We start from the raw sequence: 15,048 nt of genomic DNA on the forward strand, positions 1-15,048 counted from the left end.
TGAGGACTGGGGTAGCATCTAAACGGCAGATTGGGAACTCTAAAGACAAAAATACTGATTATCATACAATAAAAGCATATTTGAAAGGGGTTTGTGGGTTTTTTTCCCCACAGACCTTTTGCAGCAATCTTTTGAAACAAACATTTTGAAAGCAATCAGGAAGAAGTAACCTGATGAAGACTGGCTCATGATGCTTCCTGGAGATTTTTTCTAGAGAGCCCTTGTAGGGAGACGGGGGCCCAGAAGAAGGGGTGTTTGGATGATTTCTGTTAGCACAAGCCAAGAGATCCACTTACTTGTAGTGCGTGCCTCTGAAGAGGGCAGTTGCTGTCGTCTTGCCCTGAGATGGGACTCATCGGGTTTGAAACATAAATTAAAAAGACTCTGTGTTCCCAGAAATGCAAGGAAGTGTCTTTGTTCTGATACACGAAGATTAAGAGTTTCAGGTCAAGAGACCTGAAAAACCAGAGAACGCCACACTGCCTCCTGGACACAAAGAGAAATGCCAAGTTCAGGTCAGAACGTATTTAACTGATAATATTTATCGTGTAGTTATCAAGCATGGCCTGTGCCTGTGTTCTGTCCAAACTTGGAAAAGAAGTAGGCAGTAAGAGTGACTAAAAATTCTACAAGCTCTATTATCGCACACATTGTATAAAGGCAGGCTCCTAGGAGTGACTTTTAAAGTCGGCTTAAAAAACCAAAGGCGTGAGGTGCTACGGGGTCTACTGAGAACATACTTAAGGGCTCTCAAAAGCCAGTCACAAAGCCCCAGCGTGTCTGGGGGCGTGGCCCTGAGGCAGCAGCCAATAGCACGGAGGGCCGTTACTAGGATGCCGGGAACAGCCTCAGAAGGAGGCAGAGTGCCACAGCTTCCTCGGGCAGCGGTTCTGTGAGGCGGTCTGGTGCCACAGGCAGAGGTTCTGTGAGGCTGTCTGGTGATTTGAACTGTTCCAGTTTCCTTCCAACTTCAATTCTCGCTTTCCACTGCGATAATGGATGATGCCGAGACCGAATTCCAACGGGTGATCCGCCGCCATTATCGCGAAAAAAGAGAGCTGCAAGCTCACATCCAGGCCCTTGAAAGTTCTGTCCCGAAAAATGACAGGAACAGAAGAAAGCAGGTGCTTGCTGATACTGCCTGCCTCAAGGCCGAGATGGAGCAGAGGCACCGTCAGGAACTGGAGAGATTTCAAAAAGAGCATGACACCAGCGTGGAATCGATTGCAGCCAACCTCAAAAAGATGAACCTTGAAAATCTGCCCCCATGCCCATCGAAGGCCCAGAAAAGGCGTGAGCGAAGAGCTAACCAGCAGAGACAACGCCCGCAGAGGATTCCAGTGGCCCAGAGCGAAGAGCAGGCCGCCTACCGCCGTGAGGAGGAAGAAAAGGTCGCTGCCATTTTGGCGGCTAAAAGTCTGGAGATGAAGCCCATCCCTGCCGATGGCCATTGCATGTACCGTGCCATCCAGGACCAGCTGGTGTTCTCGGTGACTGTGGAGAGCCTGCGCTACCGCACGGCCTACTATATGAAGAAACACATTGATGACTTCTTACCTTTCTTCACCGAACCCGAGGCCGGCAACTTCTACACCCGTGAGGACTTCCTGAGGTACTGCGATGACATCGTGCACAGGTCATTGTGGGGTGGCCAGCTGGAATTGAGAGCCATGTCGCATGTCCTGCAGACCCCCATCGAGGTGGTACAGGCCAACTCGCCCATCATTGTGATCGGGGAGGAGTACACCCGGAAGCCGATCACACTGGTCTATCTTCACTACGCCTGTGAGTTCGGGGAGCACTACAACTCAGTGAAGCCCATCGAGGCCGCAGGCACCTCCGCTGCTGCCATGGAGCCGCGCCTGTTCTAAAAGTTTCCAGCAGCCGCGGACCTCGGCCCTAGGCGCCATGTTTTTGCCATGCTTGACACCTGCAGATCCTGGGAAAGCTGAAACAGCTATGGCATTTCTCAGTAGGAACAGTTGCTTTTTCATTGGCTGGCTTATTTTCTTCCAAGATTTACTTAAATATTGAAATCTGTCCCATCCAATCCTGCCTCATTTTGTTTGTTTTGTTTTCCGACTAAGTTATTTGTGTCTTCTTTGGGGGGCAGGCTTAAGGATGGAAGAGTACCTCCTTGGGACAACCAAGAGACTTAGGTTTCATTGAGTCTAACTTCATTTGGCCCTGAGGTACTTTTGTCTTCTTCAGGCTTCAATTAATGTTAGGCTGAAAATGGAAATGTTGGACTTTGCTTATTGTTTACCCGGGCGTGAATGAGTTTAGTAGAATGATTCAGTTTGTGGGATTTTTCCTTATGTATCTATCAAATCACTTGATAAGAGGAGTTTGTGTGGCTGAAGTGATTTATGAGTGTTTTTCATTGTTTTTTCCAGAAAAAAAAAAGTCACAGCTGGCTGTTTGGTTTGCTTTTAACCGACGTTCCAATGCCTGGGTTACGAGCAAGTCTTCCAGTAGTAATTTGATTATTTTGTTTTTCATTCAAACTTGTAAAGCTGCAAATGGATTTTAGTTGCTCAATGTTTTCTGAGCTCTTAAAAAAATATGTTTTCAAATTTAAAAGCTAAGCGTAACTGTTAGATACAGAAATTCAGTTTAAATGAGCCAGTAAGCCAAGTAAGGGTTACCTCAAAGATGTGGAAGATCTGAACTTAGTGACTTTCCTTAAGAGGAAAAAAATTAAAGCAATTTTTGGAAGTTCTACGGTAGTTAATGCAGCTTTATGTAAAAGAAAACAGTGAACAATCCAGCTCTGTGTTTGTTAAGGATATGTTGATATCCTGAATATGCCGAAAGAAGAGCGGAATGGAATGATTTGCGTAATTTCTAAGGTTAGTCATAAGGTCCTGGATTTCAGTGAAGTTACTTAAATTCATTTTGAAAAACCTTTGTCCCTTCCAAATGTTCCCAAATAATACGTGTCGGTTCAAAAATGTTTAAAACCAGTTGCGCAATGTGTTAAAAGATAAAAGCAGCATTTTAAATACTTGCTTTGCATTTCTTGTGTCGCTGACTCAGTCCATATGAAGTTTATAACCCAGATGGCCTTCAGTAAAGGACTCCTAAGAATAGGAGCCGGTTGGGGGTGGGAGGGGACAGATGAGGCTTTGGGTAATACACCTGCAGCCTTGGTGGCGGCCTGGAGTGAAGTGTTTCCCAGGCTGGAATCTGGGAGGAATTTACTCTAAGGATGCCCTAGACTGATGTTTCACTCGGTGAAACAAGAAAGGGCTTCCTTTAGTAGTCCCTGCTGCTTGATAAAGAACCCTCAGCCAGGCCAAGCTATGTTGCAGGAGGGGAAGAAATGCTACTATAGTCTACTTCTGGATGTTTCCAAAATCCAAATGGGGAAATCCTGACAGACAGCTCTAGCTATGAAAACAAGAAGTTTCAGCTAGTCGGTGTCTGAAAAAAAACCCACAGTATTGGAAAAAGAGCCCGTTATAGGACAGGGACACTGGGTTTGGGAGTTAGGGAGGAAAAGGGGCCAAGCTTTGGAGGGGAAGCAAAACAATTGTGCTTGAAAAGAGATGTTATCTACAGAGGAAGGCCTGGCTGGGCAGGAGGGTGAAGGCTGAGCACAGAGACAGCCTAGGGGAAGCCTTCAGAGGCTGCAGTTGAAGCTGAATAGGTGGGCAAAATAAGAATCAGGCCATCAAGAGGTTTTTTTAGTGTGTTTGTTTTGTTTTGTTTTAAAGATGCTTGGGTAGACTAGACCACAAGGACAGGCTCTAGGGAAGGGGCCTGCCTAAGGATGTGAGTGAGGGCTACTGAAGGGCTATAGAAACGAAAAGGGTGCTTTGTGGGGTGGGCTATGTAAAGCGGGAGCAGGGGGTCTGTTTGGCTAAGACAGCGGCATATTGATGGACAGTGGCCCTGACTGACTGGAGGCAGCACACCGTGATGGGCAAGGAGGCCTGGCTACAGGTCACAGACACAGACACTGGCTGGTGGAGGATTCTTGGTAGGAGAGGTGAGTCAGTTGGGGTGAGTTATACAGGGAAAGAAAAAGATGGGACGGGGGCCAGGTTTGGGAAAGGAAGCTGACTGGAAACTAAACCATATTCTAGGGAAGGGGTCCTGGAAAGGGTGGGACTGTTTGGATAATAAGTCTAGAAACTGAGCTTCCCAGCTGTGGGCGGAGGAAAGGGCTGGAAATTGAGCAAGTCACTGAAGAGGCCAGGATGGATGGGTGTAGCAGATGACAAGTAAGCCCATGGTTCTTGAATGGGAAATGATCCGGTTAGGCTAGGGGCATCTGCTAGGGACAGGACACTTTCTGAGGAGGGGGTTCTGGAATGAGATGAGGCCTTCCTAGGGAAAGAGGCGTTGGCTAAGTAATCAATCAGCTTGGAAGGGAGGGGTACTGGATAAAGGATTCTGACAGGCACCACACAGCTTGAAAGGTTGGTGCAGGCTGATCCAGGGACACAACTTGGGGAAAACAGTGTTGAGGAGAGGAAGATAGCCCAAGAAGGGGATAAAGGCATCTGGGGTCCAGGCTGGAGAATTAGGCCTGGGTTAAGAAGGAGTCCTAGTTTGTTTAGCAAGGGACACAGACTGGAGAAGCCACTATCCTATGAAAGGTTATGGAGAGAGAAAAGAGCCTGTCTTCGTCTGGGTTGTATATAAGGATGCAGGCTCAGGTGTGCAAAGGAGCTAGGGTACAGGAATAGCAAAACAAAGGTGAAGGTCATTGGTAAGAAGTGATAGGCGAGGGAAAGGGACCCAGCTGGGTATGGAAGCAGAGGGACATAGCTCTGGGCAGGGGAAGGAGGGGAGGCCTTGGCTGGGAAAGGGATCATAGGGTGGGGAGAGAGGGCTGGCTTAGTGAAAGGCTGGACAACAGAAGGATGCCTAGTTTAATTAGGAGCCCAAGGACAGGGAAGCTGACCCCGACTGTTAAAGAAGAAAAGGTCTGCAGAAAGGGCCCAACAGGTGAATGGCCTGCCTATTGGTACAGAGAAGGCACAAGGTAGGAAAGGGAACTCAGATAGGACCAGGAAGCTTACTTGGAGACAGGAGCGGATGGTGTCTTAGGATAAGGAGAGCTGTGCTCAAACACCACAACCAAACAACTTGGGATCAAAGGGTTTGAGAGAAGCCAAGGCAGGACCTCAGATCAAACAGGACAAGAACCTGGAGGCAGGAGCAGATGCGGAGGCCATGGAGGGGGGCTGCATCCTGACTTGTTCCCTCTGACTTGCTCAACCTGCTTTCTTAAGAACCCAGGACCACTAGCCTAGGGATGGCACCACTCACAATGGGCTGGGCCTTCCACCATCAATCACTAATTACTAAAATGTTCTACAGACTTGTCTACAGCCCGATTATTTTATTCTTCTCTCATACACTATATCCTGACTGTAGTTTCCCCCATCCGACCACCCCTTCCTCTCCCCAAATACACTCCTTTTTTATTTCCCCTTTAAAAAAGAGGAGGTCTCCCAGGGATATCAACTGAACATGGCATTACAAATTACAATAAGACTAGGCACAAACTCTCATATCAAGGTTGGATGAGGCAACACAGAAGGAGGAAAACGGTCCCGAGTGCAGACAAAGAGTCCGAGATAGTCCCTATTCCCACTCTTAGGAGTCCCACAAGAACACCAAGCTACACCACCACAAGGTACATGCAGAAGGTCTAGCTCAGGCCCATATAGGATCCGCAATTGTGGCTTCTGTCTCTGTGATGCTCTATGAGCCCTGCTCTGTTGATTTCTGCAGGCCCTCTTCTAGTAGATACAGCCAGATCTTTTGAAGGCATTTTCTCAGTCAAGGTCCTTCCTCTCATGACAATAGCTTGTGTCAAGTTGACATAAAACTCTCTAACACGTACAGCTTAAGAGTCCCTGGCGGATGAAAAGATTCTGGCTAGGATCAAGTTCCTCTGTGGTTGAAGTGGTGCAAGCTAGAGATGCTAGTTCAAACTGAGGAAGGTTACCTGGTTACCAAAAAGGGCCTTTTTGTAGAATATTACTTTAGCTATGTAAAAATGTGTTTATGCTGCATTTGTTTAACTAACGGGAACGCTAAAGGTCCAGCTTCTAGGGCTCTCTCTCAGGATTTTAAAAAAGGACTCTACAATAAACAAAGGGGGCTAAAGTCTGAGGGTTAAGAAATCTACGCATGTTTCTATCCATGTTTATTTATTCTTATTCCCCTTCTTATTCCTTATTCATCCTTGTTCTCCCTTGTTCTACCCATTACAAACATTCCCAGTCATATATGCTCTTATAGCCAGCAATTCCCCAGCCCTAGCAGTTTCCAGGGATGGAATTCTTTTGCCTTTTAGAAATCAGATAAGAGTTTTCACACACACACACACACACACACACACACAGAGAGAGAGAGAGAGAGAGAGAGAGAGAGAGAGAGAGAGAGAGAGCTCTAAGGTGGGAGTAGCTAGTGCACATCTGGTGAACTCCTTAATGGAGAAAAACAGTTAAAGAAATTAAATCATCAGGGAATTCTAGAGGGGAAGGTTAGTGGGCTACACTACATTTTTAGGCAGTTAGAAAGAGCTAAAAAGGTTTATTTTCAGTAAAATTATGAATAGGGCATGGATTATTTAAATCAACATGCTGCTTCTTTTTTCCCAACAAGCATAGAAGACACCGGGCAACCAGGCAACCTATGTAAACTGTCAGGGGGAAGCTAACGGCTCCTGCTCTGACTAGCACATTCACCAGACACTGCAATTTCTACAGGTCTAGGTATGAAGTTTACATTTATTGCTCTAGGCGGTAAAAACAAAGAGGAGGCCCAAGCCTCTAAATTTTCAGTTCTAGGATATGCTGGTATCAGCTGTTCTGGTTGTGGGTGTCGGGTATCTCTCCGGGCTGCGGTTAATTGTCTCTTCTGTTGTCTTTCAGAGTAAAACACAATCACTAAGTTTCCTGAACTACAATCACCAGTAAACTGAGGTGAAAGTGAGCATCAGGAGTTAGGAATCTTTTAAGTGAGGTAAAAAACCAGGGCATGTTTATTCTTCTATCTATCTCAGCAGCTTGGGCAAGTAGTAATTCTATGTCCTTGGATATCTGTGACTATCTTAAGTGGGATGCTTTTGCCTGGACCCTAAGCAATGACCAAAAGCCTGCTAATAAATATAACTGCAGGAAGGCAGATCTCTGTGTTTACCTAGGAGAGAAGAGCAAGTCCTGGCAGTGGGAAGCTGTTTTCACACGTAGCTAGGGGGATGTGATTAGTGAGCCCGAAAGACATAGAAAACAGTTCTGAGCTGCTGAAAACCTGCCACAGGGCCTACCTGTCCCTGGAACACAGGCCGGGGAAGAGTGAAAACTGTGTTGCAGGGCTTTAGTTTGGTTACCACACAAGGACCGAGGAATGGGGCCTAGTAATGGAAGGGGTATAAGGGGGTATATGCCTAGCAGAAAGGGAGACCAGGTTGAGAATGGGCTTAGGAAAGGAGCTTGGCTGTGGAAAAGGGGGCATAAAAAGATGAAGACAAATTCACTAAATAAGGGCTGAGTGAGTGAGGAGAGGAGCAAGCCTAAGTAGCCTAGGGGTAGGGCGGGGAGGTGACAGGCAGGCTGAAAGGTGCCCAGTTAGGACAGGCTACATACTGGCCTAGGATGAAGAGGGAATTCCTGACGTTTAAGGGGGACGGGACTACCTGGTTAGAGGAGGAAGTAGGTGCTTGCTAGGCAAGGGGATCTGGGACTATCAACACACTAACTGCGGCCAGAATCTGAAGGTTGGACACTGTTGCAGGAGAAGGAGAGGCACGCCAGCACGGCACTAACTGCGGAAGAGGACACAGGTCAACGAAAAAGGCTCTGCAGTGTGGTGGCAAAGAAGAATGCTAGTTCCTTCTTTCTTTTTTTTAAATTTAACTTAATTTCTTTATTGATTCTTTGGGAATGTTACATCATGTATCCTAATTCTGCTTCCCCTAATCCAATTCGCCCAGTCCCCCCATATCCTCCCCCCATCCTGGTAGTGCCTCCACCCAAAAGAAAAAATTTAAAAATCTAAATAAAAGAAGCAAACGAAAAAGCAAGTAAAAACAAAACAAAACAAACAAACAAACAAAAAACCTCTTTGCTCCTCCATCTTTCCCACCTCTCTAGCACCTCTTCATTCGTCCTGGCAGCATTGGGAGCAGTGTATCACACAGCACACCGTTTTATCCAATCAGCTTTACTTGCAAATGTTCATTACAATGAGTCATTGGTCTGGTTCAAGGTCTCTAGTTTCTGGTACACCAAGAGGATCCTCACCGAGACCCCTCCCAAGTCATGGAGATCCTCTGGGAATCTTTCCACAGGACCAGACCATTCACAAGTTCCAGCAGGTCCTAGAGGAGGTAGGTGTTAGGGTGGGCCAACCCAAAGCCTGGCTGTGGGCCTGGTGGTAGCTGAGCTGCTCAGTCTGGGCTACTGGGGCTGCCTGCCTGCCTCAGGTAAGAGGGTGGAACCAGCTCCCCTAAGCCCATGCCATCAGGGTCAGTTCTTTAAGGTGAGGGTTGAGGCCACATCTTCCGAGTGCTGGGTGGGGGCAGCTCTCTGACGACGGCCAGGGCCAGCTCTCTTGCTACAGTGCCCAGCAGGGTACAGGGTCAGCTTTCCCGGGGCCAGTGAAGGCCAGAGCTGACTCAAGATGGCCCCGATATCATCAAGCATGGTTCCTACAGTCCCCTGAAGTGACATAGACCACAGACATCAACATAGACCCCATCTGGAGCAGGACCATGGACACAGACGTGGCCCTTGGCAGCAGCTTGGGCCTGGATGACCTCCTGGCTCCAGGTAGGAGCACCAGCTACTGAGATCAGGATGGCTCTGGCCACAGCATGCTCATGGACACTGACAAGGCCACAGGTTTCAGTCCCAACCCTGGGCTTCGACATGACCTTTGGTGGTAACAGGGGCCTCGGACTTCTGCACAAATCCAGACTGCGGGAGGACCACAGATCCAGACATGGTCCTTGGCAGAAGCTGGATCTGGATGTCACCATGACCCCAGGTTATTTCTTTCTTTTTAAGACATGATCTCGTTGTGTATCCCAGGGGAACCTGAAATTCATTAGGTAGCCAAGCTGACCTCAAACCTGAGATCCTCCTGTCAGCCCCTCTAGTGATGGAATGACAGACACGTGCCACCATGTCCAGCCTCCACCCGAGAAATTCTACAACACGTGTCACCAAAGATGATCGATTCTCATTTTGTGGCTAGTTCCTGAATACAAGAGAAATAACTGCTCCTTCTTGGGAACCCTTAATAAATGACTTAGTCTGCCACCCACTGCCACCATGTCTGCCTATGGCAGGAGTGGGTGGGAAGTAGTAACTCAGGCCAGATTCTTATCATGCTCAGGACACAAACCAAGAATCCTCACTGTGTAAACTGGAAGGACATGAGGTGTTTGTACCCTGTTCTTTTCCTATAACTGAGACTATTGTGAGCAGTTTCGTGTCTGCAATAGTCATGGGACACTAGTCTCAAAGGGAACCAATTCCAGAAGTAATTTCTTTGCTGACTTACTTCCTGTTTTCTTTTGGCTCATCCCGGTACCTTCTTTCTTCTTGCCATTCTAACTGGATGCATACTTAGGTTCAGAAGGCAGACATGTTTTCAGGTTTGAAGTCTAACTCACCAACCCAGTTTCTAGTTTTGTGATCTTAGATAAGTTATCTAATCTTCCTTGACATGTTTCCTCCTAGATAGCATGGCATGATGAATACTTGCCTGAGCTATACCTCTTGAGGATGTTAGAAGCATTAAGTAAATATACGTAGAAATTGTTGAACAGTGCTAGTTAGTTTTCATCTTTATATAGGTGACTAAGAGATGACAGTATCAGCTTTGGCAGTAGTCACCCCTTAATTTTGTCTATAGTGGCATTTTGAAACCATTTGACCTTTTCCCACAGATCCTTCCCTGCAGACAAGACCCCTCACAAGGTTGTCTTTCCAGCGATTGCCACCACAGCTTCCACTGGAGCTTGCCTGAGAACAGGATAGCCTGCCTGCAGAGACTCTTCAATCCAGAGTATATTCCTTCCAAGTCTTTTTCTATAAAAATACATAATAAATTCACTTGTGTTTACAAAGCAAAATTGGCACTGCTCTATTATTGCTTTCTTTTTTTAAAAAAAAAAAAAACATGGCATTATCAGCATTCCCTTGTATCCTTAAATAGTTTTCAATAGGATGGTTCTTTAAAATGCTGTTAAATTCTTATTTTGTGTGCTTGTGCCTGCGTGTGTACGTGGTTACTCCAGCACATTCGTAGAGGTCTGCTTTCTCCTTCGACCAAGTGGGTCTTGGGTGTTGAACTCCTGTCATCAGGCTTGGTGGCAGGTGCCCTTAACTCCTAAGCCATCTTGCAAGACCCAATATGATGTTTTTAATGCCTACATTCTTGCCTGTGAACGCAGCATAACTTATTATCCAATTCTGTTGTAGGACATTTAGATTGCTTTCAATTTCTCACTACTATAAATATGCCACTGTAATGTCCTTGTAGTAAATATATATATATATATTCTGATTATTTCCTTTTGGTTAGTTCTCAAAATGATCTAGATCAAAAGGAAAGACTTTTAATAATACTGGGAAAATGCCCTCGAGAAAGATGATACCAATTTTTACTTCCATGTAGTTGCCAGCAAGGAAAATTATCACCTTGGCTAAATTGTAGGTGAAAATAGTATAAGCTGACCTTCCTTGATTCCCAGTGAAATCGAATAGCCTTTAGTTGTCTGTCTGATTGCTACAGGGGTATGTAGTTGTTGTCTAGTCTTTTTTTTTTTTTTTTTTTTTTTTTTTTTGCTCTGGTCTCATTCTGTAGCCCAAATTACCCTAGAACTTACTTTGTAGCCTGGCATCAAAGTCCTGTCTTCTGACAGTTAAGCTTCCTTGTTCCTCTGTTTTGATGATTCTGGCAGGTTTCCCTTTGGCTGTTTTAAAAGCTAGTTTTGTCATACGTTATTAGCCGTTCAGATTTGTTTCTGTCTTGGTATGCTAATTTCTTAAATTGTAATGAAATTTATCAGTTTTAAGGTTTTTATCTTGAAGGTTTCCCCATCCTGAGGTGATATATAGAGAGAGATACATATTCATGAGTATATCTTATTTTTATGCTTTCTCTTTATCTTCAGCTATACTTAATATATCTACCTGGGTTATTTGAGTTTCAGGTAGGGACACAGATTTTCCCTCAAATGTGGTGGTTAACAATGAGCCCAACACTATTTATCGAAGAACCCATCATTTCACGGTGAATTTGAAGTGCTATCTACTGCATATAATGCATTCTTATGAGATAATGACATAATAGAGAGATTTCAATCACTCGCACAGAATGGCAGCCTTTCACTGACCTTAGTCTGAAATTGCTAGCTGTCCATTCATCCATTCATTCAGTATTTACCGAAGAACACAGTGACAAACAATAGCTTAGAAAGATAAAAGCTGCAGTCTCGGCACTCACCCCCGTGGAGGTAACGGACTGAGAAATAGAAGGCAGCATGGTCACTGGAGTGATTGCGAGAAGCACAGACCAGAGCCGGCAGGAAGGAATAAAAGAACAGAATGTCTCCCTGTTTGGTCTAGCCAGATGGCGGAGGAGATAGTACAAGAGAGGATGCAGTGGGAAGCAGGGGCGCTCTCTCGGCGCAAGTAAACATTGCTTTGTTCCTAACAATACAATACAGATTAAATAAACACAAATGAAATGAGAAAGTATATTTACCAGTCAGATGGGCAAAGAAGTAAAGCATGGTCACATGCTGTGCTCGAGGCCTGTTCAGACCTGGTGCAAATCCACTGCTGATAGCAGTTAGCTCGGCTCTGGAGGGCCAGTTGGCAATAGTCATCAAATTGAAACTGCGTAAGCCACCATGATTTGTGTTTCTATTGTTATAAATAAACGGTGAACCACTCGAATATATCTTAGAAAGGATAACTGACTGCTTTTGAGAAAGGACAGTTGATTTGGGGAGGGGGGATAGGAGGGAGGTTTTCGTGTATAGTCTTTTGAATTTGATAATGTGAACTATATGAATAAAAAACAATTACTAATTAATTTAAACCTAACCAGCAAAATAAAAGGCACGCAGCTTCTGCCACAGCAGTGCACTTCAGATGATATGGACTATACAAGGTTATCTTCCAGTGATCTTCATCACAGCATTGGGTACCATAGCAAATATCTAGATACAGCTGAAATAAACAAAAAAGTGACAAGAATTATTTCCTCAAGCGACCGGAAGAGATGCATGAAAGGAGGAAAGCAGCAAACTTTGACTTTTGTCTCTTTTGTTTTTTGTATTTTTGTTTTGCATTGCTGGGGAATGAACCCATGCCTGATACAATTACTAATGTTATTAGTATATATTCCTTGTACACAGTGATGGACTTCCTAGAGACATTTTCATTCGTGTATACCATGCGCTTTGACCATTTAGACGCCCCATTCCCTTTCTTTTCTCCCTCCCTGCTCTTCTCATGGGTGCCTTCCTTTTTCCAAATTGTCTCCCTTCTACTCTCATATCAGATATGATTTTATATGTGATTATATGTTTATTGGTATATAAAATATAGGATCCACAGATACAAAACAAACATACAATATTTGTATGTGACTTATTTTGATTAATACGATCTGCAGCTTGTCCATTTTATTGTCTGTAAACAGTAGAATTTCATTCTTCGTCATGGATGAATGAACTCCTTTCTGTGTGAATGTGTGTATATGTTTGTATGTGTGTATATACATGTATATGCGTGTGTGTGTGTATTGTAGTTTTGTGGTACTGGGGGTTGAACCCATGCTGTACAATCACACCACTTCTTTATCGCCCCGTGCATTTTAACTATCTTCAAATTGCAGTTCAATGGCATCCTACCAGCTCTTTCATGTTGTTTTACAACCATTGCCACCATCCATCTCTAGAACTTTCTCATCTTTCCAAACTCAACCTCCATACCCACTTTGTTGTTGTTGGGGGATGGGGTTCTTGTCCACGCTGTCCCTGCACTGATCCCTTGTGATCTCATGTGATCCCTCTGCCTCCGCCTCCAGAGTAACTGGGACTACAAGCCATGTCACCATGCTCGGCTTCCATCTATCTCTGCGGGTTTCAATACTATGGGAACCTCATGGAAGTGAAATCACAGTGTCTGTGCTTTAATATCTACCTCATTTTATTTAGTCCCAAATTCTCAAGTTTTATGTGAATCATAGTATAGGGGTGGGAAAGAGATATCAACCCACTCAGAACTTATCTGACTGACCCCAGCTAGACTTAGTAACTGAGTTACTACAAGACTGAGGAAAGAGGGAAGTGTACATGCATTCCTCGATTTACAGATAGGAATCGTCACAAGAGAATAAAGTCTGAAGACATGACCAAAGCAAAATATGTCTGCTCTGTTTAGACGAGGAGCATAAATTTGTGAAGGAATGACAGGACAAATGGAAATTCTACAAATGTCACTAAGAAATATGTAAATATGTTTTAAAAAAACTAATGGAAGACAAAGAGATACTGGACCAAAAAAGTCCATCTGTTTCTGCTTCTTATAACCCCAATGTCCATACACTGAGCAAGGCCATTTTCTCACCTTAGGGGAGGACTCTTCTCCCAAAAGAGTCTTAATGGCTTGCTGCCTATAAGAAAAGACAGGCCCAGGGCCAGAGAGATAACTCAGAGGGTAAAAATACTTTGTGTGCAAGACTGATGTCTTAAGTTCAATACCTGGAACCTATGTACAAAACCAAATGAGATGATGTGTTCCTGTAATTCCAGCATGTCAATAATATGGGAGGGGGGCCACCTGGAAACTCATGGGCCAGCTAGCCTAGAGTGAAGCCACGCAAGCAAGAGAGGCCCTTGCCTCCACAAGATAGAAGGAAAAAACTGACTGCCAACAGCTCTCCTTGGACCTGCACAGACGTGCTGTGGCACACTAACACATGCATCATGCACACAAGCGCACAAATAATGAATAATAAATAATACCTTGTAATTAAGCAATTTAAAAGTAAGAGGCACTAACTGTTCTTTCTGAAGTTATAATTTTTCGGGTGATTTCCGTTTGAAGGAACCAATATTCCAATAACATTTTGCTGTTTGCCTATGTCACACTTTGCTTATCTATTCTATTGTTAAGTAGAAAAGTATATCTATAAATTCTCTAAAATATAGAAAAGTATGCATGTATATGTATATAAATACACACATATACATACTCATATATGGTACTGGGGATTAAATTAGGACTTCATACATGCTAGACAAATACTCTGCCACTGAGTGATATTCCCAGTCTTAAAAAATAATTTAAAAAACTAGGATGGATGGAATGAAGGAAGGATAATTAACACCGATGATGTTCCAAAAAGCTATATGGAAACACACTATAAAGAGTTTAAACAGAGCCGTCCTATACATGGAGAAATAATGCTTCTCCCTTGGGCCATAGATTATCAAGCAAAAAATGCAGTTCCAGGTGTGTGATACCTACCACCCTTTGAGTTGCTGACTCCCAAAACAAAAACCATAGATTATTGTCGTTGCTCTTGGTTACCAACCAGAACAAGATGGCAAGACCCTGTTACTGAAGACTTCACATACTTGGGCACAAGCAAATGGAGAAATCAAGCTTGTGTTGACTGACCTAGAAACTTCTTCTTTATTGAGTGATGTTCATAGCTCCAGATGGTATAATGTAGGCTGCTGAGCGAGAAAAGCCATCAACAGGCTTATCCAACTGTCGATCCTGTAAACTACAATAATAACTGATCTAACAAGATATGTCGGCTGATGCAATAGCAATGGTTGCATCAGTGATATGGGACGACCAACCACTTTATGATTGGATTTAAGGCTCACTTTATGGAACAGAAATTGTGTCTGGTAATATAAACCTGGCCGTGTAGGGCTGGGAAGGTCATAGACCCTATGGGAGAACCTATTACTATGATTTTGCTAAACAGACATAATATCAAACTACCTTCCAAATACTTACCTATCTGTCTACCCATAGATTA

At 44.3% G+C, this 15,048-nt stretch overlaps 1 protein-coding gene across 1 annotated transcript; it reads left to right on the forward strand.

Annotated features, from left to right (window-relative positions):
* The first annotated feature begins 995 nt into the window (after positions 1 to 995).
* On the forward strand, positions 996 to 1,871 carry Otud6a (OTU deubiquitinase 6A). Its single transcript, XM_057758948.1, has one exon. The coding sequence runs from the start codon at positions 996 to 998 to the stop codon at positions 1,869 to 1,871; it is 876 nt and encodes a 291-aa protein (XP_057614931.1).
* Positions 1,872 to 15,048: the final 13,177 nt, after the last annotated feature.

This window comes from Chionomys nivalis, chromosome X (assembly GCF_950005125.1).
Source record: "Chionomys nivalis chromosome X, mChiNiv1.1, whole genome shotgun sequence".
NCBI classification, from domain to species: Eukaryota; Metazoa; Chordata; class Mammalia; order Rodentia; family Cricetidae; genus Chionomys; species Chionomys nivalis.